This window comes from Eschrichtius robustus, chromosome 14, assembly GCF_028021215.1.
Source record: "Eschrichtius robustus isolate mEscRob2 chromosome 14, mEscRob2.pri, whole genome shotgun sequence".
Taxonomy (NCBI): domain Eukaryota; kingdom Metazoa; phylum Chordata; class Mammalia; order Artiodactyla; family Eschrichtiidae; genus Eschrichtius; species Eschrichtius robustus.
This window is the reverse complement of record NC_090837.1, coordinates 47617014-47642657: the sequence shown is the minus strand read 5'-3', so window position 1 is coordinate 47642657 and position 25644 is coordinate 47617014. Positions and strand designations below refer to the sequence as shown.

The window sequence follows — 25644 nt, the reverse complement described above, 5'->3', positions numbered from 1 at the left end:
GGTTGTGTTTAAATGATACGTGGCCTGTTTAGGCCGGCTCCAGCGAAACATCCAAACACCCAGCGGGCAGCACACTCTCTCCGCTGAGCGGGTGCCCCCAATCGCTCCACCAGGAGCGTGGGAAGGGCGGGGCGAGCGGGCAGGAAGCAGCTCGAACAGCCACATGGTTTGCCCACCGTTTCCCAGGAGGGCCGAGTGGGCGTGGAAGACGAACGGGTGCCTCCACCACTGTGACAGCACCGAACACGAGCGTCGCCCTACCGACCCCTACGTCACACCTCGCTGGGCTCTGCCAAGTACGTGCGTGAGAACCAGGCCAAACGCCACATGCCTCCGCGCCTAGCTCCGTCCACCGAGCTCGTAGCCCCGCCCCAGCCCCGCCCAGTAGGGGGGCCCACCCGTCGCACTTCCGGCGCCAGCCTCCGGACCGGCCTCCGTTGCTTTTTACTTCCCTCTCCCTGGCTTTCTTCCCCCGCCCCCATCGTCTTTAACACTGTCACGTGAGGGGCGAGCGCGGGGGCTGCTGGGATAAGTACGCCGGTGGGTCAGGGTTCGGCCTCAACATGGCGGTTCCTGTCGGGCGGCGACCAACGCTTTGCCGTCGGGAGGATTAACTGGCGATTGTTGGCGTCTCCACCTATCAGGGTGGAATGCAAGGACGCCGGGGCGAGCGCTGAGGAGCGGCGGTGACGGGGAGGGGTCGGTGGTGGGTGCCCCGGGAGCCGAGGCGGCGGTGTCTGTTCTGTTGGTCTCAAGGCTTCAGTGTCGGGCCCCGCCCGGCCGAGCCGGGCCGGGCCAGGCCGGCGGGCGGCGGCAGTAGCTGCTGCAGCCGCAGGATCAGCCTCTGAGAGTGGGCCGGAGGGCGGGCGCCGCTGCTGCCTCTGCCGCGGTGATGGCCCAGTGTGTACAATCAGTGCAGGAGCTCATCCCGGATTCCTTCGTCCCCTGTGTCGCCGCGCTGTGTAGCGACGAAGCCGAGCGGCTCACTCGTCTCAGTCACCTTAGCTTCGCGGAGTTGCTTAAGCCCTTCTCTCGCCTCACTTCTGAGGGTATGTGGTCTCCCCTTTTCACTGAGCTCCCGCAAAGCTGGGGCCGGGAGAGGGAAGTTGAGGGCGGGCAGGGAAGAGAAGGGCGGTGTTTACATCCCGGAGCCGGTAGAGTGGCGTTGGGCTGGGGCCCCGCGGTGTCTCCGGTGGCCGCAGGATGAGGGACCGTGAGGTGGTCAAGACATCATGGTCCTAACCTCCAGTTTTTCTAGGCACTTCCCTGACAAGCCAGACTGTTAGGTAATTAAAAATGTGAGCCCCAGAGAAGGGCATTGAGACTGTTCTCAGCCGCCACAGGGAGGAAATTAGGAAGTTGCAAGGCAGGGCAGGGTAAGAAGATGCTCCCTGTTAGACCGATGAGGTCTTAGGGGGAAGACGACGAATCATTTTCTCCTGGGAGTTAAACCGGGCTTTCAAAGTTGTCTTGAGTATTATATTCTTTAGCAGTGAGGTGCATCCCCTTCAAGCGTTCTGTTCAGTTATTTTACTTTTTTCTTTTGAGAATTCAAACATTTCCTTAGGTATCCAGTATTTTACTTAACCTGTCAAGAAAATAAAAAGAATTTTAAAATTAATGAAACTTGCAGCAGCCTTTTTTTGCCTAATGGATGAGGAGGTAAGGACAAGTTGTAGTTAATTTAATCGAGATAGTTGGAGTTATGATTTATAGGGATGGAAAAGTCCTGAATTTTTTTTTTCAGTTAAAAGTTTAATCAACGGGAGAAATATCTTTTATAGAAGAGCTGCCTGTTTTCTCCAGCTTTAGATTCTTTATTAGGGAAAAGCAAGTGTAATAATAGTCAAGTGTGGTTTAACCAATATCTTTACCTGTACTTTGCAAACAGAACATAGCAAAGTATAGGTAAAGTTCTGTGTTAAGAACTTTAAAATAAAAAGGTTCTATAATAAAGCTGTGTCAAGCCAACGACCATGATGTTTATTTGGTTATGACTTCTCCACACAAAAAAATGCTGTGCCATAAATTTATTTTTTTACATGCCACACGTGTGTATTCTTTGGGAGAATATCTCCATTATAAGTTTGCTTTTGTATTTATTATTTTTTTAAAATAAATTTATTTATTTATTTTTGGCTGTGTTGGGTCTTCGTTGCTGTGCGCGGGCTTTCTCTAGCTGCGGCGAGCACGGGCTACTCTTTGTTGCGGTGCGCGGGCTTCTTTGCGGTGGCTTCTCTTCTAGAGCATGGGCTCTAGGCGTGCGGGCTTCAGTAGTTGTGGCTCGTGGGTTCAGTAGTTGTGGCTCTCGGGCTCTAGAGCGCAGGCTCAGTAGTTGTGGCGCACGGACTTAGTTGCTCCGCGGCATGTGGGATCTTCCCGAACCAGGGCTTGAACCCTTGTCCCCCGCATTGGCAGGCAGATTCTTAACCACTGCGCCACCCGGGAAGCCCTGACGTTTGTATTTAAAGGAGAGAGAGAGAGAGAGCTATCCAAGAAAACAAAGATTGGGAAGTCTTGGATTATTTTCAGCATGTACTTTAGCCATCCATCTCATCTCCTCCAGTATTGTCCTAAGTCAATAAAAACAATAAAGCGCGCTACATTCTTAAATTCTTAAAAAACAAAACAGTGCGTTTGACTTTGAGCTATGTGCTCTTTCCTGCTTTGTTAATAAAGAATAATAATGCTAACACCTATACCTACTTACGTAGCATTTCTCTTGGAGTCCTCCTTGAGTCCTATGAGGTAGATACCGTTTATACCATTTTAAATTTGAGGACGTTGAGGCCCAGAGATGTTAACTTGTCCAGTCTTACAGGTGGGAAAGATTTAAAAACAGGCAATGTGATTCAAGACAAGGTGTTCTTAATCAAGTCATCTTATCTGCTGGTAATATTTAGCATCACTTATTCACACAAGGGAGCAGTGCTGTCCAGTAGTAACATAATGTGAGTCACATGTATAACTAAGTTATTTAGTAGTCACATTTAAAAAGGTGAAAAGAAATGGGTGAAAGCAGCTTAAGTAATATCTTATTTAACCCAGTATTTCCAAAATGTTGCCATTTCAACATGTAATAAATATTGAAAAATCTTAATGAGCTATTTTGCATTTTTTTTATTGCTAAGTCTTTGAAACTTGGTGTGCATTTTACACTTATATTACATCTCAGTTTGGACTAGATATGTTTCAAGTGCTCAGTAGACACATGCGGCTGGTGCCTCCTGTATTGGACAGTGCAGTGAATAGAGGCTGAAATCAGTATGCTGTTTTCCTTGTGTAGAATGCAAAAGATTTAGGGAAGGAGTATAATGAGTTGACTTTAATAGGTAGACAGTTGGTGGGAAAGAAGAGGGTGGGCATTCCCTGTCGAGGACAGGGATGAGGTTAGAATGGTATGGGCAAAGGTATAAATTATGATTGAGTGGTTGGGGAACAGTGGGAAAAGTCCCTATTGAGTACAGAATAGTAAGGGAAAAAATGCCTAGATAAGGAAGGATCTTGAATTCTAGGAAAGGAATTTTTGATTTCATATCTAATGGTAAATATGTGGCACTCACAGATTTAAGCAAGGGTATGGAGTTTTGGGGGAGTTGGTGTGGTTTATAAGCAATTGAGGTTGTTTTTTTTTTTTTAATACAGTAAAGTTTTGTGTGCTACGTAAAAAGATATCATTTTATTTTTCAAAATATGTTCTGTAGTACACCAGTTGTATGTTTCCTGGGAAAATTTTGTGGTCAAATAAGTTTGCTTAATATAGCACGTGTTTGGGAGAATTAGTGTCATTCAGCATATGGAGAGTTCTGGGAACACCTGCTGTAAAGAGACCTTTTAAAAACTTAATCCAGTATTTCCCAAATTTATTTGAACATGGAGTTGATTTTTCAGACAACTATCTTGAGCAACCAGTAATCTATGGGCAGCACATACTGGGGAATGTTGCTTCATAGTACAGTATTCAAGAAACTATATATGGTAGTCTATAAACGTAAGGTAATGGTAGAGCTGAATTTCACCCTGAAATTGAGATGTTATATGATACATAACATCACCTTTTTTGACATTATAATCTTAATGAAGCCTTAATATAATTATTTAATTCTGAACCTTTGGATTTTTTGTGTGTGATTTAAGAGCATTTCTCAGTCATTCTTAGCTTTTGCCTTTCTCTTTATTAAGTTGGTTTTGTGCTACTCCAGTGTATTACTTATGTATTGTTGTGTAACAAATTACCCCAAAACTTGGCACCTTAAAACAAAAGCATTTATTATCTCTCAGTTTCTCAGGAATCTGGGAGTGGCTTAGCTGGACAGTTCTCTCTTGAGGTTACAGTGGAGCTGTTAGCAGGGGCTGTGGTCATGTAGGGCTGGAGGATCCGCTTCCAAGCTCACTCATATGGTTGTTGGCAAGTCTCACTTCCTCACTGGATGTTGGCCTGAGACCTCAGTTCTCTGCCATAGGTTCCCTGAGTGTCCCCATGACATAGCAGTTAGCTTATCCTGAAGGGAGTGATCAGAACCCAAGATGGAAGCTGAACCCTTTTTTTAAAAATATAAAAAAATTAATTAATTTATTTATTTTTGGCTGCGTTGGGTCTTCGTTGCTGCACGTGGGCTTTCTTTAGTTGGGTCAAGCGGGGGCTACTCTTTGCGGTGCATGGGCTTCTCATTGCGGTGGCTTCTCGTGGAGCACGGGCTCTAGGCACGTGGGCTTCAGTAGTTGTGGCACGCGGGCTCAGTAGTTGTGGTACATGGGCTCAGTAGTTGTGGTGCGTGGGCTCTAGAGCACAGGCTCTGTAGTTGTGGCGCACGGGCTTAGTTTCTCCGCGGCATGTGGGATCCTCCCGGACCAGGGCTCAAACCCGTGTCCCCTGCGCTGGCAGGAGGATTCTTAACCACTGCCACCAGGGGAGCCCTGAACTCTTATAACCTTATCTCAGAAGTAGTATACCACTGTGTTTTTTGCTGTGTTCCATTGGTCACACATACCAGTCCTGGGATGTGGGAGGGGACTCCACTAGAGTACATACCAGGAAATACTGGGATCATTGGGTGCCATTTCAGAGTCTGGCTGCCACACGTAATAACTCATTTCTGGATTATTAGTAAGATTACCCAATAACTAATAACGTAATAACTGACTAACCCGTTCTGAATATAGGGTGCAACTAGAGTAGCCTTTTTGTGTTAACACTTACGGATACTAGAGTCAATTAAAAATTTTGAAAGAGATTTAATACAGTACACATGGCTACTTATGTTATTTGACAATTATGGATCAACCCTTCAAGGAAACTACTTGTACAGTACGTTCTAAAAATGTCAGAAATGTACCATAGTATTTTTGTGTTTTTTGGTCTCTCTGTTTCATAGTTAGACCAGCTGAGAAGTTTCATTAGGGAGAGAGGCCTGCATGTATTTATTTAAATAATTTAGAAGACAAACAATTACAGACGAATGCAGAGAATACAAGAAACATCCAGGTCCTCATTACCTAGAGCCAACGAATCTTGTCATATTTGCTTTGTATCTTCCTTTCCTTTAAAAAGAAACATTATAGAGTTGAATTCACCTTTTTACCCTTCCTCAGTCCCATTTCTTTCTTTCTTTCATCATAGGTAATCATTATAATGGAATTTGCGTGTATACTTTCTGTTCATATATTTAGTTTTGCAATACAAGTACACATATTCATGCCACATGTAGTATTTTAAAAAGATTTTTGTCTGATGTTTTTTAATTAAAGATTTAGAAGTCAACAGAACACACAGAACACTTTAGGAAGACAGTTTTTAACAGATGTAACTTTATTTAAAATGTAGGCGGACTTGAGCTTAAAAGTTCGGTATAAAGCATTTTCCATTGGGGAAAATAATGTCAGTTTTTAATGGGTAGGTACCCAAAGTCAGTTTTCCAAAAAGTGCCTCGTATTTGTATATGATCCATGATGTACTTGAAATAGAGTATGTTGTACATGCTGCCTCCATCTTAACTATACGGTCATGTGTCAGGCTTGTGCTGAGTGCTTTACACTTACTATGTTTTCTAAGAATATCTCACCTAAATCCTTCAAATAACCTTGTGAAGTATGTTACTTTCTTTATATGTTATAGATGAAGAAGTTGAGCATGGGAAAGTTTAAAAGTTGTTTAGGGTAACCCAGTTAATAAGTGGTGGGTTGGAATTTCAAATAAAGTCTGACTCCAAAAGTTGGGTCCTTAATCATTACAGTGGACTGCTTCTAATAGTACCATGGCAACTAATCATCTTGTCTGATTATATTTATGAGAAAAAATACGCTCACATTTCCTTCTGTGCACCGTGGACACTGTCTTGCTACAGTCGCCTGAGAACCTGTTCCTTGGCCTTGAAGCCCTGAACCACTGGTTATAAATCCCATAGACTGAGCCAAGGCAGGGAGGAGGCAGGAGGTATTGGGTTAGGAGAAGGGTTCTGGGCATTGTTGTTTTTTTTTTTTTCTTTCTTTCTTTCTTTTTCGTAGACTTTATTTTTTAGAGCAGTTTTAGGTTCACAGCAAGACTGAACAGAAAATAGAGAGAGTTCTCATATACCTCCCATTCCAACACACACACAGCCTCCCCACGCTGTCAACATCCCGCAGCAGAGCGGCATTGATTTTTATGATAGTAGAATAGGGGCTGAGAATGCAGGCATCGCTATCGGAGAAGCAGAGGAAGCCTGCATGCAGCATTTAATTCCCTTTCTTCCCTTTTACTGTTTTCAGTGTTGATACCATAGACCTCACACTGCCGTGGACCAACCTTAGGGTGAGGTGAGAATTAGACATTTGGTATGGATGGTAGTTGGTCCCTGGCAACTCCAACATAAGAGGAAGGAAAGGACCTAAAGTACAGTAGTTGTGGGCAGTAGCATTGTGGGAGAGGAAGGTTACACTGTTTAGCTAGCCCTTTTGGTGTATAATGGAATGTTGTAAGTCAGTTGTATTCTCGAAGACTGTTCCACTTGGAATTTCTGGTTTCCAATTTGAGCATCCTCTATAAACCATTAACCCAGTTTATTATTGTTGTAATAGTTGGCCTGTTACGCTTTGTATAGAAATAATTTCAAGTTTTTTTCTTTTTTCTTTGTAAGTTCATATGAGAGATCCCAATAATCAGCTTCACGTAATCAAAAACTTGAAGATAGCAGTAAGCAACATTATCACCCAACCACCTCAGCCTGGAGCCATTCGGAAGCTTTTGAATGATGTTGTTTCTGGCAGTCAGCCTGCAGAAGGATTAGTAGCTAATGTGATTACGGCAGGAGATTACGACCTCAACATCAGTGGTATGTAATAAGGTTTATTATTATTTTTTAAATGATGTTTTCTTTTACTAGAAAAGGTAATTCTATAACTTGGAAATCATTCAACACTTAAGTGCTTGCTGAGTGCTAGAGCCTGGAAATACAATGTTGAAAAAAGAGTCCTTGCTTTTAAGGAGGTTACAGTCAAGTAAGCAGGCAGCCATTCAAATAACTGTGAATTATGTGATTTCACTTTACTATTTCATAATGAAAAATTTTTTTTGTAGTTCTAATTGTAAAGTTAATACAAGCTCCTTGAGGGTAGGAACTTTGGCTCTTTATTTTATTCCTAGTATCTAAAGTAATGCCTAGATCATAAGCATAATAAATATTTCTTGAATGAAAGAACTAACAGTAGATAAAAAACAACTATTCTTTTGTGACATTAAGTAATACTATGATTACATAAAAAGCATTAAGTTTATTATATTTTTTATCTTGCTTAGCGCTAAGTGGAGGAAGTGTTTATAATATATAAATAAATATTTGATCTTAATTTGATTTGAATGGTAAATGTTTTCATAATAGGATTGATAGGTAAAATTATGTAATACTACGTAAAGTGAGTTAGCAGTGGTTGGTGTGACTCTTTTCCAGTATGAAAAAGACTTAATGGGGAGACATGGGATAGATTTTTAGAGGGGAAAGATTAAAAGTACATCATCTGGGAGTTCCCTGGCGGTCCAGTGGTTAGGGCAGTGCGCTTCCATTGCAGGGGAGCACGGGTTCGATCTAAGATCCCACATGCGGCCAAAAAAAAAAAAAAAAAAGTACATCATCTAATTAGGATATTTTAGCAGCCTAATAAAATAATCTTCTTAGATCAGTATAACTTATAATCTATTACTTTAACACCTCCTAATTGCATATTTAAAGATTTTCCCAAACATACAAAGAGAAATTAAGTGGCATGTTTTAAATCCTGAAGTTAGTTGGTTGCACTTGTATAGTTAGAAATATTTGTAGATTTATTTTGTTTAAATATTTATAATTTTTCTTCTTTCTGTGTCATTTTAATTCCAGCAAGGCAAGTTAACTTGATAAGACTAAGTTTAGAAGATTATGGTTATCTTTGTAAATCAAAAGAATCCATTTTCAGGATACATATTTTAAGCGGTTCCTGGCATAACATGTTTTCAGCATGAGGCAAAATTTGCAGATTTCTGGGAGAAAGCGGTGGAATTTGAACTATTTCTGTCATCAATGGAAAATTCATGTTGAGATGTGAATGGCAATGAATCAAGGGCCAGAGTTATCCAGTAGTTAATTGGATAACTTGAATAAGTCAGTTATTCAGAATCAGTTTTATTCTCTGAAAACAAGAGGAATTGGCTAGATTACTTCTTAAGGCCTTTTCTAGACCTTTAATCCTGTGATTCTATTTTATAGGGACTTTAACATTTTTATTATACATGCAACAAGTATTGATTTCCTACTGTATGCTTTGCATTGAGATATAGAGATGAATAAGATGCTATATATAACTTCATATATGTAGTCATATATCTGGTCAATAATTATAGTACATTCAAATTTATAGTATCTTAAAATGACAATATGTTATAATAGAGATATGGCATATCCAATATGCCAAAGTGCTGAGGGGCACAGAGAGAAGGATTAACTATCATATTTTTTAAAAATTATCTTTTTCTGTACTGAAAATATTTTCCTAACCTCCGAAGCTTATATACATACCTATTACTTAAAAAAAAAAAATTTAATTTATCAGAATGATATATACACAGAGACATAATGCTAAAAAGACTTAAGAGGAACAAGCAACAGTTGATCTGCTCTCTGCACCCCTGCCCCACCAACTCTTTGCTCTGGTATTCATTTCGTGTTTCTAAGTAATATTTTTATATGGCTATTTATGGCTTAATTAAAATTTTTATTTACTGATTTCTCATTATAATTGATGAAGATTTAGCTTAATTACTCCCCTTCCTCCATCTCCCTAATGCAGTTTTTATAATTTTTGATTAATACTCACTGTTTACAGTACTGTGACTGAGTATTCACTTCTTCACTGCTGAGCCGAATGTTGGGCTTTCAGTTCATTCTTATACAGCTCTTTTTTTTTTTTTTCAGTATTTAGTAATTGCCTTTTTAAAAGCAACTTGCCCAGAGTTCTTCGTATTTTTTACTAGTCTCTCAAACTTCTAATAGCCTCTCTCACTCAGTAAGATTTTCCCCTTGACAGATTAATTTATGAGATAATCCATTTATTAAGATCTCCTTCCTGAAGGCTTCTCTCTTTCTACTACAGGCATTCTCAATGGGGAATGATACCATCCCTCAATGGGGTGAAAATTTGGTACTTGGGGAGCAAAAATATTAGATATTATAATGGTTTGTGGCTCTCCAAAGGACCACAGTCTGTAAATGGATACACAGTATATCTGAGTATCTAAGAATACTTTTAAGTATTCTTTGGGGAGAATGATCAATTAGAAAAATGTCTAAAAAGGCTCATGGGAGGAGATAATGAAATAAAAGTTTCAAAACACTCTTCTACTCAGTTGTGGTCTGGTTGCTTTCCAAGGCCTGCTCCACTGCTGTCTTTCTGGAGATTTCTTTCCCTTTTCTGTAGCCTCTCATTCATATCTTTTTCGGTGTATTTTGTTGATTTGGTGAAGGACATCTCTAGCGGCTTCCTGAGAAAAGTTGTGTGGAAGGTAAAATTTTTGAGGAATGAATGTCTGAAAAAGATATTAGTAAATTGTTGTTGGCTTCTTTTAAGTCTTTAAGTTTTTTTCTATCCTGTGCTTTTTATTTCATTTGTATTATTTTTCAGTTTGTTTTGTTCTCTTTTTCATGTTGGAAACTTTCCTTAAATGTCTGGTGAGCCTTTGGCATTATTTTCTATTTCAAATTGAGACATTATAACCCTGATTGGGCATAAAAAAGTTTGTCATCTTGTGGACTTCTTCATTGGGTGTAAGGCTGTGAATAGGCTTGAGAGTTGCCCAGTTTTTATTACTCACAGTTGTTTTTTTTTTTTGGCTGCACTGCGCAGCGTGCGGGATCCCAGTTCCGCGACCAGGGATTGAACCCGCTCCCCCTGCATTGGAAGCTCGAAGTCTTAACCACTGGACCATCAAGGAAGTCCCTTACTCACTATGAATTATTTGGGACCATTTAAGTATCTTTAGAGAAAGATTATCAAATCCGATGTCTGGTTGCCTGTATATTAGGGATTGGCGTATTTATTTTTTATAGTCTATTAAAGCGGTTTGGTATAGATAGTTTATAGGAACAATGTGGTCATGATTTGGTTGTGAGAAATTTTATCTAATTATATTACTTACATTCTCAGGTCCCTGCCAACATCTCCACGTAAGAAAAGATTCAGTGCCATTTGCCTTTAAAAGTGGGTGGAGGCATTACTATAGCTGAACTCCTTAGGCAGATTTTAAAAAAGAATTCCAAGTGGTTAGGGCAAACTACAGAAGAAAACAGTTTCTTCAAGTTCTTTCCCTGCTACTAAAGGCACCTCCCTTTAGCTTTATTTTTATGTTGGTCTTGAAGACTGGGAATGTGATATGAAGGACTGAATTCATTTTAATAAAATTCTGTTATAACAGAATACTTCTCTTTGGAGATATGAGAGTGGTTTTATCCATTGTAAATAAGATTAATTCTCTGTTTGTCTAGAAATACGCTTCTAGTTTTTACTATTAATGTGAGTCATCATACTTTTCACCCATTCTATTTATGAAATACATGTTATATATTTACCTCATAAGCCTGGCTTAACAGCGCCATGTTTTCTTCATTAGATTGGTCAATTAAAGCTAGTGTTCCTTAGTACAGTAATTGGAAAGACACAATGATGGGATTGAAAGAATTTTCATTATATACAGTTATTTCCTGTGGTGGTCTGTTCCAGATTGTTTACACTCCACTCCTTGTCTATTATCTTTTTTTCCATTCAGCTACTATTATTATTAGCATTTCTGTCTCATTTTTCTGAAACGGAGATAACTTTTATCTATCCTATCGTCTACTGTCTATTGTGTTTACTTTTTTTTTAAGGCAATTTAAAAAAATTTTTTTAAATTTTATTTGGCTGCGTTGGGTCTTAGTTGCAGCACGTGGGATCTTCGTTGCAGCATGCGGGATCTTTTGTTGTGATGTGCAGGCTCAGTAGTTGCACTGCATGGGCTTAGTTGCCCCGCGACATGTGGGATCTTAGTTCCGCAACCAGGGATGGAACCCGCATCCCCTGCATCGGAAGGAGGATTCTTATCCACTGGACCACCAGGGAAGTCCCTATTGTGTTTACTCTTTTTTTTTTTAATATAAATTTGCTTATTTATTTATATTTGGCTGTGTTGGGTCTTCATTGCTGCGTTCGGGCTTTCTCTAGTTGCGGCGAGTGGGAGTTACTCTTCGTTGCGGTGTGTGGGCTTCTTATTGCGGTGGCTTCTCTTGTCGCGGAGCACGGGTTCTAGGTGCGCGTAGTTGTGGTGCGCCGGCTCGGTAGTTGCGGCTCGCAGGCTCTAGAGCGCAGGCTTAGTAGTTGTGGCGTACGGGCTTAGTTGCTCCGCGGCATGTGGGATCTTCCTGGACCAGGGCTCGAACCCGTGTCCCCTGCATTGTCGGGTGGATTTTTAACCACTGTGCCATCAGGGAAGCCCGACATATAGCATTTTAGACTAACACTGTCTAATAGAAATATGTAAGCCATTTACATTATTTTCAGTGTTCTGTAGCTACAATAAAGAATGTAAAAAGAGAGCATTCCCTGGTGGTCCAGTGGTTAGGACTCTGTGCTTTCACTGCCGAGCACCCAGGTTCAATCCCTGGTAGGCGAACTAGATCCCACAAGCTGCGCATTGTGGCCGAAAAAAAAAGCCAATGTAAAAAGAAACTGGTGAAATTCATTTTAATAATATATTTAATTTAATTCCAGTTTATATATATATATATACACACAAAAAATTATCATTTCAAATGTAATCAATGGAAAATTTTATTCTTTTTTTTGTATTGTCTTCGAAATCTTATGTGTATTTTACACCTACAGCACACCTCAGTCAGACAAGCTACATTTCAGGTGCCCATTAGCCACATTTGGCTAGTGGCTACCTACTTTATTGGACTCTGAGGACAATGGTGAAATTGATCATATACAGAAATCCCAGTCTGTGAGTCTTCAGATGACAATATCCAGGACAATTTTTCTCAAGCTCAAGAATTGATGAGTGAACAATGTATTTCTAAGAACAAAAAGAAAATACAGTATTTTCATCCAGCTAATCACTAATTTAGCAGGAAAGACTTTACACAATATTTTGAGATGATAACCTAGACCATCCCATTTTGTTAAAGGACATGTGACCGTATTCTTTCATCTTTTATGATGTTTGTGTAACAAAATTTACTTGATACAGTTTGTAAGTGGACAAATGCTGAAGGCAGGTATGTGTATGAAGGTAATCTGAAAGAATTAGATGATGTAGAAGTAAAAAATTTATTAGCTTGATCGTTCTGTTTTCTGTTTAGAAGTCTAAAGAATGAAAACGTTTTGCAGTGATGGAGCAAATAAAATGACCTTTTTTCTTCTCAGCAAATATGAGCCATCACATTTTTCCAAAATATTGCACCTTGACTATGCAAGTGCAAGAAGAACCAGAAGTAAAGATAAACTAGAAGTTGTTAGAGATGTGTTTGAATCTGGAATTGGTATTTACATGATGGATGTGTTCTAGGTTTGTGCATGATAGTTGATGAACAGTTAGTTGCATACAAAAAACGTTACCTAACTGAGGCATGTATCTTTAAAATGGGGAATATATGGAATACAATTTGAGTTTGCTTTACTAAAATTTATTAAAAAGTTTGTTATGGTTTTACTCTCAATTCTGTAAATAATTTGTAAAATGAATTAAAAATACAATAAAATATCAAGGGTCAGTTAGATCCAGATAGTAAATGCAGTGACTATTTTTCCTGATATACTGAGGGTTAAAAGGAATATAGTTTCAATAAAGGACAGCCTGTTTTAAAAAGTCTTCTCCTGTGGTGTGTGAGAAATTTAATAATTGGGCATAAGTAATCATGACTCTCATCTCTTTAGAATACTTTGATTTTTGCTGATTTTTCTGAAAACACTTGATTAGAAATATTCTCTTCAAGGATAGTTCTCAAGGTTGTTGTTAAAATACAAGGTTAGTATTTCTTAGCTCTTCATATTGTCTAAGATTATTTGATTTGCAAAATGCTCATAAATTTTATGAGTTCTGGTTTTAGTTTGTTGGAGCTTTTGTAGTCTAAGATACTCTGAATTAAACCATATATTCTGATAGTCACCGTGTTGTCAAGTATTTTTGACCTTGAGACTGTATTTTAAAGAATTAAGTAATTATACAGCATCTAATTATCTGATTTCTTTTCCTTACTTGAATATTTTCGTTCTGAAATATACTAAGTTTTGGTACTACTGTTTATCTAAAGTTATAATCTTAAGTGACAACATTATGTGGAATTTGTAATATTTCTTAGTGCTTTTTTGTTTAGTCTGAATGGTGGTTTTCTGGTACTTTCAACTTTTGTGAATGATTACAAAGGGAAAATATGTGATTTACAGGTGACACTTATGTTTAGGGTAGTCAGTCTTTTTCACTGGCAGATTTGGGATTTCTAATGATAGTATTTGATTTCAGTAGAAGGAGGACCAGAGTTGCTCTAGGTCTAGCTCACTGCTGGCAGCCCTTGTTAGATATTGGAACACTAGTAACTCTGTGTCCGAAGCTACTGGCACTAAGAAGGGAACAAAGAAGAAACGGGGAGAGAGAGAGGGCTGCATTTTGTGAGTGTGAGTGGAGGATATAGAGCATTATGTTGTTTTTCAGCTCTTAGCTGCCTTCCTTATCCTTCTTACCAAGGGAAGAGTACATTCTGCACAGAGAAACTTGAACTGGTAGGATAACATGGTTGCTGTTTCAGTTCCAGCCAGAGAACATGTAGAGATGGAAAGGGGTATGAGCAAGATACCAACTTCATCCCAAAATAAGTCAGAGAATTTCTAAGGGAAGAGAATTGTCACTAAATGTTAGTCTTCTGTTAATATTAAAAAAAAAAAAATTAAACTATAATTTTTTTCTACTTTCTTCAAAAATGTCACTAGAAAAAGCAAAAAAGGATGCCCTAGACTTACTGACATGTAAGAAAAATAAAGGGGGACTTCTAGCCCTTCAAGGAAACATGTGGCTGAGGGAAAAACTTACCTCATGAACCTGAATGTGACCTACCTGAAGGATAAAACCCACTTCTGCCATATACATTTAGAAGATTTTCCTTTGCTCCTTATATTCTTTGTTGAGTACCCAGTGTTTTCTTGCGCCAGTATTTAGAAAGTATTATTTCTGTTTAAGAACTCCTACATGTGTGTACTTGCTTTTTTTCTTTTTAATTTTAGTTATGTAGACATTTATATTGTTCCAAAGTCAAAACTGTGAAACAAGGTACATTCACAGAGGTCTAGCTTCTGTTCAGGCCCTTCCCCTTTCTCATCTGTTCTCTTTTCTTTCTCTTACACATGATGGCATTTGTTGGTGGCATTTATCCTTCTGTTATTTCTCTTTGACAATATAAGCTAATACATGTGTGGCTTTCTGTATCTTCTTCCCTTTCACAAAAATGTATACTTTTCTGCTGTTGCCTTTTTTCACTTAATGTATCCTGGGAGCATTTCATAGTAATATATAGAGATTTTCCCTTTTCTCTTAAAGCTGCATAGTGCCTCCATTTAATGTCCCCCTCGATGGACATGTAGGTTTTCTAGTCTTTTGTTCCAGATAGTGTTGCAATGGATAGCTGTTTTGGAAGACCTAATTTGTTTATTCAGAACTCCCCAGCCCACCATGAAACAAACCCCTTTTCCTATGTCTACATTTTATATGTCTACATATGTCTTCATATGTCTACATATGTTTACAACTTACTGTTATTTGTTAATTTGTTAATAATTTGTTAATGTTGCATCATTGAAGCAACAAACAGAAAAATAATCAAAGCTGATAGTCATTTCCCCCATCTGTGGAGATTCCTTCTTCTTTAACCAAAATTTTCATTATCTAATCTTTATATTTTCTTGGCATTGGTATTAAATGAAAATTAATACTAATTTTCAAGATAGAGACTAATTTTGATTCATTGGGGGGGAAGATATATTTACTGGTTGGTAAGAAAATTGCTTTCCTGTTTTAACAGACTAATCCTTGTCATTCATTCTCCTATTTTTGCCACTTTTCATATATATTGTACTATTTCTGGGAATGTTTTTCCTCTTTTATAGCAATGAACATGAGATTTTTGTAATAGCCCTCCTAAACAATATGTGGGTTATTCTCATAGACATTTCTTGCAATTAAAGTTTTTTTGTATATATGGCACCAGGTTGGATATGCTATTTGGTCAAAATGAATAGCTTTTTTTCTTCAACCTTCCCAGTCGTTTAATGTAGTATTATAATGTAAACAGAAAACATACTCGCTGTGTTTTCAGTGATTCTAAGAATAAGACAAAAAAGTACACAAGGTTTTATAGTCAGCATAAGTAAATAGGAATGGAGTATCCTTTTAGTAAAACTGTGATTTAGATAATCTGCTTAAACCTAATGAAATGACTAAGTTTAACTAAATTCAAATTTTTGTCATTAGTTTTAATGTAAAATGCTTAGCATGGAGCAAGAGAGATTTGAAATTTTAAGAATCACATCATATACATGTATGCAAAAAGTGAAAGCACACGTCTTTGTATTTGATTAGAAGGTAAGTATACGTTGAAATTCCATTTGAAGAGGTTTAGTTGCTATCATACTCAAGTAATCAAATTATAAAGTAGGGTTTGTCAGCCTCACCACTGTTGACATTTTGAACAAATAATTCTTTGCTGGGGTCGGGGGGTGCTGTCTTGTTCTCCTCATTGTAGGCTGTACTGCATCATTCCATCATTCCTGACCTATTTCCCTAGATGCCAGTAGCACCCCCTCCCTATCCCTAGTTGTGACAGCTCAGAGTATCTCCTGACATTGCCAAATGTTTCCTGGGGGTCACGATCACTCTTGGTTGAGAACCACTGTTCGGAAATAATACCATTTATGAAAAGGAGCTACTTATGACAACATGACTAGTGGCAGGGATACAAAACTTTAGTTCTAAAATCTGATTATTCATGTAGGTAACATTGAAAGCATTAATAAGTAAGCTGTGGGATCATTGGGTAGGTTTGGGAATAGGTCAGTTTTATTTTTGCAAATATATATACTGCCATGTATGAATATATTTGTGTGTAGGCTTATAGACATACATCACATGTGTATCTTAAAGCAAAAGTGAAAAATGCTTGTGTATTGCTAGAAATGATGTTTCATACCTTTTAGGAATATGGACTTGAAATTTTGTCTGTTGTAAACTGATTCTGCTGAGGAATTTTTAACTGGTTTATTTATCGTTAATTTTAGCTACTACTCCATGGTTTGAGTCTTACAGAGAGACCTTTCTTCAATCGATGCCAGCATCAGATCATGAATTTCTGAACCACTATTTAGCATGTATCCTTTGACTTTTATGTTCTCTTAAAATCAAATGTTTTGGAAGTTATTAATCTCAGAAAGAGTTATATGAAGGCAAAATTGTTGAGAGTATATAGAGATGGAGAAATTATTTTTTATTGATGATGCTACAAGTTTTATTGCTGTCTTTGTTAAATGGCACCCTAGATACAGGACTGGTGTAACTAATTTTAGATTAAAAAATAAGAATACTAAGGGCTTGCTTATTTTTCTTTATCACCCAACTTGAATATTTCATGCTTAATATGTTTTTAAGCTATTTTAGAAAGAAAAAATGTAAACTGCCAGTGTTAACTGCTTTTGCTGATTGCCTCAAAATTAATTGCTTATGCAAAAGCTCATATTTAAAAACAGTTATCCATTTTTTTAGTAATCTGTTTTATAGCTATTAACCTACTTTGACAGTTATGACTTTCATTTTCTTAATGCAGTTACAGTGAAAAGTTGAGATGGGATAAAATATGAGATCACAATGGGATGGAATGGAGAGAAGCAAGATTCAGCAGAATTTTTCATTATGTTGATAGTTGCACAATTTTCATATTGTCCATTTTCATTTTCATGGATTTCCTTATTACATATATAAATGATCTTAAAAACTACCAACAAAAAAGCTTTACTATTTAGAACCTTGAATTACTTAGAAATGTTGAAGAAATTATCAGTGTTTTATGCTTGTAGGAAAACCTGTAAAATCAGATTTTTTTTTAGCTCAAAAAATATCTCCCTAAAGTTTATATTAATAGGATAATATTTATTATTAAGTGATAAGTGATAATTACCTTAATATGATTTACAAGGTATGTTGGTGGCATCGTCTAGTGAAGCTGAACCTATGGAACAGTTTTCAAAGTTGTCACAAGAACAGCATCGAATTCAACACAACAATGATTATTCCTATCCCAAGTGGTTTATACCAAATACACTTAAATATTATGTACTTTTACATGATGTAAGTGCAGGAGATGAACAGAGGTAAGCTTTTCTATTTTTTAAATTTTAAATAATTTCCTGTTAAATGAGTTAATGTTAATTTGGACATGGCTTAAGTTTTTGATATATTTTTCATCCAAGAAAGTAAAAATTCGTTAATAAAACGTTTAACTATATCTCTTATTTGGAGTTATATTCAACAGCTACATCATTTTATGTTAGATTTCATATGCTTACCCAAAATTTTCTTTCAGTGTGTATCTCTATTATTGTAATCTTTGTTCACAAGTGCTTGCCATTTTATACCTATAGATCTTCACTGTTATTTCTTACTTTGTATAATATTATTTCTCATTTTTTCTCTTTTCTCTTTCCCAGTTTTCCTCTGACTTTTCACTTCCTGGCTTATAGGCACTGCTTTTTTCACTCTTCACTTTCTCATCACTTTATATTTTTAGCCTTGATGTTTTTCACAGTCTGAGAAACATCCAAGCACTTCTTTCTTATGTTCCCTTTAATGTTCATTATTAGTGATTTGCCATAGTCCTTTTATCTTTGGGATAAGAGAACAGATATCTTTAAAGATGAGTTCTTGAAAAATAAGATAATATTAAAACAATTTTACTTTTGTGGCTTTGCAGTTTATTTTGAATTTTGGTTCAAGATGTGGATCAAATTAATCTTTTGTTTCAAACTGTTATTCTGATATCTCAATGCTGTTTAGGATATGCAATTAAATAATTATTTCTTGCCCTTGTTAGGAGCACAAACCATCATTTAAAAATAAAGTTTCCTCTGTAAGACCACAGAATTGTTCTGAGGGTTACTAATCTTTAGGATTTTTTTGACATCATAAACAACCTGTAGCCTATTGGATAAAGTGTACTATATAAATAGAAATGATTTGAACTGGCTATTAAAATTAGTTTCTGTCATTTGAATATGGTATATAGCTTCCATATTGGATGGTTATAACTAGGATATTTAAGTGATAATTGCAGTATTAGATCAGTGGTTCTTAGGCTTAGCAGTGTCATTGGTAAAGCAAGTAGATGTTTAGTTTATTGTACTTGAGTGTATATACATACACATACACTTATATCTGTGTTTATACAAATTTATAACTATTTTATTTATCCAGCCTTAATTTTATAGTGTGTAATGTGATTTAATTATTTGTTAGGCTTGTTATTTGTATAGTATTAGCTTCTGCATTTGAATGTGATACAGGATTATCCATGTGCTTTTTGGCACCAGATGGCTGATTGGTTAAAAAAAAAAAGCTATTTAAATTAGGTTAGCTCTATGTACCAAAATTTCATTTTCCATCAGAATGTACTGTTTGATTCTTAGGCTGACTTATCATTTGAATTATCTTGTCTCCCACCAACTAGCAAGTCTAGTTAACTAAAAGTAAGGAAATCAAATGCTTTTTGTTGTATCTGAGATTAGCTCATGGATCCAGCTATTATAAATTTTGCAAGAAAAAGGGTGGATTTTTATATAATAAATATTTTGGCTGCTTTTCTTGCATTTTCTCTTTTTTCTTCCTCTGAACTGTGTCCCTTTGGGGACAGCTAAGGGAATGGTAAACTGTAGCAGTGAAAGATGATTTTTTTTGGGGGTGCTATACTTTTTTATGTTAGCACTTACATTTTTTGATAAATGTCTGTTCTCTAAGACAGAATTTCGCAAAGTTGTATTTCCTGAAGGCTAGTTCACATAGTTGAAAGAGTTTCTGATCTGTAAGTTTGAAGCCACTCTTTGGAAATTCACAGTACATATTAGCAAATGGAAGGCTCTGAGGTGGTCTGCTGCAAAAGAAACTGGTTGGCTTGCTTACTGTAGTTCCCCAAACTAGTTTGACCACCAAAACTTTCTGTTTGACTAACATAAGAGTATCTTGCAAAATTTTATTCCATGATGCATACTTTGGTAACTGTGCTTTAAGGTGATAACCAAGCTAGCTAAATTTCAGTTAGGATCATAAACTTTTAGTTTTTTAAATTATTCTATCTCTAACTTTTTGTTCTGTATTTTTTGGGGACTATTTTTTCATGGTTTTTGTATTATTTTAATATCTGTTATTGCCTAAGGTCTGCTCCCCATTGGCTACAAACTTTTCCATTTTTTTATTTTAGAGCTGAATCAATTTATGAAGAAATGAAACAGAAATATGGAACTCAGGGTTGCTATTTACTTAAAATTAATTCTCGAACACCTAATCGAGCGTCAGATGAACAGATACCAGATCCTTGGAGTCAGTATCTCCAGAAAAATAGTATTCAAAACCAGGTATATGTAAAAAACAACAATGAAGCAAACCACAAAAGCTGTATTTCAGTTTTATGGATAATGGTATCACTGTAGAATTTGTAGAATTACTAATAGTTATTTTGTGGAATCTGGCTAGTTTTGATCCATCAGTATGTGAGCTCTTAAGTCAGTAGTTCAGAAGCTGTTTTTAACTAACTGCAGTAATCCCTTATGTGTATACCTTTCAGGTATATAATATCAGTGTTAATTGATTGTTTTCTTAAAAGATGAAAAGTGGGGACTTCTCTGGCAGTCCAGTGTTTAAAACTCCACACTTCCACTGCAGGGGGCGTGGGTTTGATCCCTGCTCCGGGAACTAAGATCCCATCCTGCATGACGCGCGGCGCAGCCAAAAAAAAAAAAAAGAGAAAAAAAACGATGAAAAGTGAATTACACATTAAGAATTGAATTAGATTGACTAAACATGTAGAGAATAGAATTTTTGGCTTGTACATTTAATTCATTATGAATGCTTACAGTCAATTCTTTATTATCCACATGCTCTGGGGTTGCCTTCCTTCATTTTCAACATGCTGTTCTTATGGCCACCTTTTGGAGCTCATACTTTTTAGGTGGGTGGGCTTTTTTCCCTAACTTTCCTCTGATTTTCTTTTCTTCTGAATTTCCAGCAAGTTTTGTTTCTTCCTAATCAACTCTTCTAATATAGAGTTCTAGACTAATGTTAATTGTTGTCTGTTGGCTGATGCGTGTGGGTGTAAGGTTTCACATTCTGTCCAACTTTTAAGGTAGAATTTTATGCCACTTGGTAGTGGTCAAATGCCAAGTTACTATGCTTAGTTCAGATAATCAAGAGTTGACTGTTTTTTGTTTAGAAAGAGGATTTCTTAAGTAAATGGAAAATATATTTATATTTTGTACAGTTAAACTGCATTATGTACTTGATGTGATATTATTTTAAGAAATATGAATTAGAAAGTTCATGTAGTTTTTGATGTTCTAATATAAATATTGTTTAATAATCTGTTTATTTGCCTTTTCTGTCTTATATATGGAATTTTTAATCCAGTTTTACTCACTTTAATATTGAGGTGATTGTTGACCTTCTTTAAGATAATGCTGGGGAAAGGTGTCTGAGAGAAAAGAACCAGTTGGATGTGGAGAAACTTTAAATGGTGTTTCAGGGCCACACTCAGAATAGGAATAGTATTGAAATATTCAATTTAGAATCCAGCCATCTTAGGTTGGGAAAGGGAACATAATAAGTCAGATTGTCCAGTTGGAGAACTTTTAATAGAAGACAGAGCTATAGAAATTCCACAGCTTAGAATCCTAGAAGCCCAGGATTGAAGGATAGTTTAAAGGTTGTCAAATCCAACCGCTGTTCTAATGCTTTAATTTCCTTTAAACCTATAAATGACCTCAACTAGTAAAAGTACTCATTGTCTTCTCAGGTGACCTGTTCCATGTCTGAGCAGCTTGAGGATCAACCAGAATTTTTCTCCCTTTGCTTGTACTCAATCCTGTAGGGACCATATCAGTTTTCCATTAAGACAACTTTCAAATTATAGAAGATAGCTCTCATGTCTTTTTTAATATTTTTCTAGGCTAAATATACTGTTTTTTTCAACTCTTTCTTAAATGTTGTTTTTAGACTGTTTCTTGTCCTGATCACGTTCCTCTTATTAAGTTCTAGTTTATATATTTTTCTCAAAGTCTGGCACTCAGAATAATACCTCATAGTATTAGTGGTCTCATGGAGTAGTCTGGGTATTTTTAAAGTTTTTTTTGTTGGCTGAAATCAGTGCCCTTTTTACAAGTAAACGTTGCATTGGATATTTTTCCAAAACACTTCTGTGTATTCAGAATGCACTCCAACCTATTAACGCTGCATCTGTGATCCAGGAGATTCCATACCATCCTTCTTTTTTTACCCCTGCTTGACTCTAGTAGTCCATCTGTCTTGCCATTATTCCTTATATAGATACATATACAGGTATTCATATAAGCATGTGCATTATCACATATAAACAGAAAAACTGAGATAGAAGTAACTTGAATTCAGAAGAATTAGGATAGTAGGTTGCATGTGAAACAGAATTTAAGAATATAGTAGGTGTGGATTGAAGTGATAGAATATGATACATGGAAGAAGTTAAGAATTTGGAGGATTGGAAGAAAAGAGTTGCTGTAGCAAAAAAAAATGAGATTTACCATAGTTGTTGATGAATTTGATGGTATCTTAAACATGATTAAATATAACCATTAATGCTGTTTAAATTTTATTTTGATAGGAATCATATGAAGATGGCCTTTGTACTATAACTTCAAATAAGAATTCTGATAGTAACTTGCTTTCATTGGATGGATTAGATAACGAAGTCAAAGGTCTTGATATACTTTCTCTAAGTTTCTCTTTTGATTGAAAATATGCACTGTTGTTAAATCTTTATACATAAAAGATGGGGGAATTTTCATGATGAAAAGAGATAATGGACAGGTTAGCTTTTCCTCTGAAGATTTTATTGAGTTATTTGAGTTTGATGTTTTTTGACATTTAAAAATTTGTTTTTTAAGAGTAATATATCAGGCTTCATAAAAAATTTTTTTGGTAGAAAGCAAGGGAAGATATTATGTGTAGCATTAATTATTCCCCCAATTCACGTGATTTTGAGAGCTTTATTTTTGTATTTTAAATTACAGTTTAGATAGTGATAGCTTTAAAAATTTTTTGTTATAATTTTTCTTATTGGTTAGTTATGCTATTTAAAAATAATTCTTTATATTTTAACATTATTTTTCTTCATTTCTTTACATGAATTAAAAAATTTCTATTACATGTAACAGGTATTAACCCAAGTCCTAAAATTTTAGGGGGAAAACTTTAATGTTACTGTTTTAGATTTCTTAAGACATACAGAAAGATAAACGGTTCCAACATTCTTCCTTTTCTTTAGTAATATGGTAGTAATATCACAATTTTCTGTTGTTTTCTGAGAGTAAAAGAAAGATCTGTTTTTCAGTAGATGGCTTACCAAACAACTTTAGAATGCACCCGCTTCAATTGGACCCATCTGGTGACTCTTCTAACAACATTGATGGCCCAGATCATGTAAAATCTGCTTCATCATTACATGAAACAAAGAAAGCAAATGCTGGAATTATTCATGGTGCATGTTTAACCCTTACTGATCATGATAGAATTCGACAGTTTATACAAGAGTTCACATTTCGGGGCCTCTTGCCACATATAGAGAAAACAATTCGGCAATTAAATGATCAGGTAAGATTTAATTATTTGCACTAGTATTTTAAAAAATTTCAGTAAATAGTAAACTTGAGAATATAGTAGTATAAGTTATTTAAAGAATTTAAGTTTTTGTTTTAAAAATAGACCAATATTAGGGTTTATTAACATTACTATCAGTGATGAAATTCTGTTAAATCCTAGAAGAGGCTTATTTATTTTCACTAGGGATTTCGTCAGCATTTTGGACAGTTTTCTTTAAATCAGTGTTGTTAAAATGCACATTTGCTCACTCTTAAAACTTTTTAGTTATTTAGAATTTTTTCTTTTGTATGTAAAAGAAAAATATTAAATTCTTATATTTGTCAATATGTTTAATCTTTTTTCTTAGCTAATATCAAGAAAAGGTTTGAGTCGATCTCTATTTTCTGCAACTAAAAAATGGTTTAGTGGCAGTAAAGTTCCAGAAAAGAGCATTAATGAGCTAAAAAATACATCTGGATTGCTGTGAGTAAAATATTATTGTTTTTAGTTTTCCTGTATTTAACTCTGATTAGTGTTTGACTATATGATGTTCTGCAAAAAATGACTGTCTCTTTAGTTTCTTAGTTTCATATTGGTCAAAGCTGGGGTAGATAAGAATAGTGACAATAAGTAAATTATATTAAATTTAAAAACTATGATTAATTGGATATCTAAAAATAAACAAGATAATAAGGAGGGTCAGTTTATTTTAGGTCTGTTTTCCTATTTGTAAAAAGATGGAGTTAGATTAAGTATTCATTAATAACTCTATATTAAAGTATTGAGGTCTAATAATTCTACGACATGGCATATATTTAGAAATTTTGTTTAATACAAAATCCTGTTTTAGGGGAAAATAAAATCCATTTTAGATTTTCTTTTTTTTTCTGCTGTACATAAAGGTGAGTCACATGGAATTGATCATTTATTTACTTCATAATTTGACAATAGAGAAAATGCTTGCCTCCTGTTGAGAAGTTCTCAGTATAGGGATATAAATTATATAAATAAGGATGTAACTATCTATGTTTCCGAATATCTTTGAGAAATGACACTCTCTCCTTGGAGGTAGAATTCTTATCAAACAAGATCAGTTTTTCTCATGTTTTGGACAGTTGGGCACCTTTTTAGACATTTTGTGATATTTAATGGTTTAAAGGTCATAAATTGTAAATTCCTTTCTTAACTTAATTTGTATTTACAGGTATCCACCAGAAGCTCCAGAGCTTCAAATCAGGAAAATGGCTGACTTATGTTTTTTGGTGCAGCATTATGATTTGGCTTACAGTTGCTATCATACTGCAAAGAAAGATTTTCTTAATGATCAAGCAATGCTTTATGCAGCTGGTGCCTTGGTTGGTATTCTGTAGTATTGTAATTTCTTACTTCTGCTACCATAAATGACTTAGAAATTTTTATTTATGAAATGGCAAGCAAAAAACCTAGGGGTAAGTTGTACTCAAATAGCATACAATGCTTTATAGGTTTTGAATTCATTTATGATAACTTGATGGATTTTTCTTAAACTAGTGCGTTCAAACATGGTCATATGTGAGGGTTGGTTTCTTAGATTTGATTAGTACTTTCTATTTAATTTGAATTACAGTTTTCACTGTATTCACAGTATAAAAACTTTTTTTTTAGAAGATGCTTTTTCATCTCTTAAAATGATTTAAAATTGTTTGAAATGTTTTTTTCTGATCTAAGACTATATATTGCTTAAGAACATGTACTTTGGTGTGAGACAGCCTTTCATACATTGGGGAAAAACTTGTTAAATCCACTTTTAGAACGAATAAACATTTTTCTGCAACAGTTTTTAAAATAGAAAATAAAATACAGAAATAATTTAATTATCTAAGAAAAAAGAATTAATTATCTAAAAACTGAGATATGATTAAAGCCTTTAACCTGACAGACTATATATAAAGTTCCATGACAGTATGAACCATATCTGTTTCAGAATACCTCTGTATCCTCAGCACCCAGCAGTGTCTGCTCAAAAATTTATTGAAGAAACTGAATGAAAATACGTGATTTTCACGTGAAAAAATTTTCTACAGCTCTGAAACGTCATGTTTTCTTAACTAGTTTATATTTTAACTAATATACATAATGATATACATAGGGGTCTATATTATACAAAAAAATCTAATATATATTATATATATGGTATATTATATAAAAATACATTATATTTGCTATATATGAACTATATATACTGCATATGTATACATCAATAAAAGTGTACT

The 25644-nt window shown here is 35.8% G+C and overlaps 1 protein-coding gene across 3 annotated transcripts in view; it reads left to right on the top strand.

Moving 5' to 3' along the window:
• Positions 1 to 529: 529 nt before the first annotated feature.
• TRAPPC8 (trafficking protein particle complex subunit 8) overlaps positions 530 to 25644 on the top strand; it is an 88047-nt gene continuing 62932 nt past the window's right edge. Inside the window, exons 1-9 of one of the 3 annotated variants that reach the window (XM_068563142.1) lie at positions 530 to 1049; positions 7116 to 7310; positions 16804 to 16893; positions 17715 to 17889; positions 19989 to 20142; positions 22416 to 22509; positions 23145 to 23404; positions 23760 to 23875; positions 24597 to 24747. In XM_068563142.1, coding sequence (XP_068419243.1) covers positions 893 to 1049; positions 7116 to 7310; positions 16804 to 16893; positions 17715 to 17889; positions 19989 to 20142; positions 22416 to 22509; positions 23145 to 23404; positions 23760 to 23875; positions 24597 to 24747 — 1392 coding nt within the window. In that variant the 5' untranslated portion in view covers positions 530 to 892. The remainder of the gene's footprint in view (positions 1050 to 7115; positions 7311 to 16803; positions 16894 to 17714; positions 17890 to 19988; positions 20143 to 22415; positions 22510 to 23144; positions 23405 to 23759; positions 23876 to 24596; positions 24748 to 25644) is intronic. The other 2 variants (XM_068563141.1, XM_068563140.1) reach the window with 2 other exon arrangements.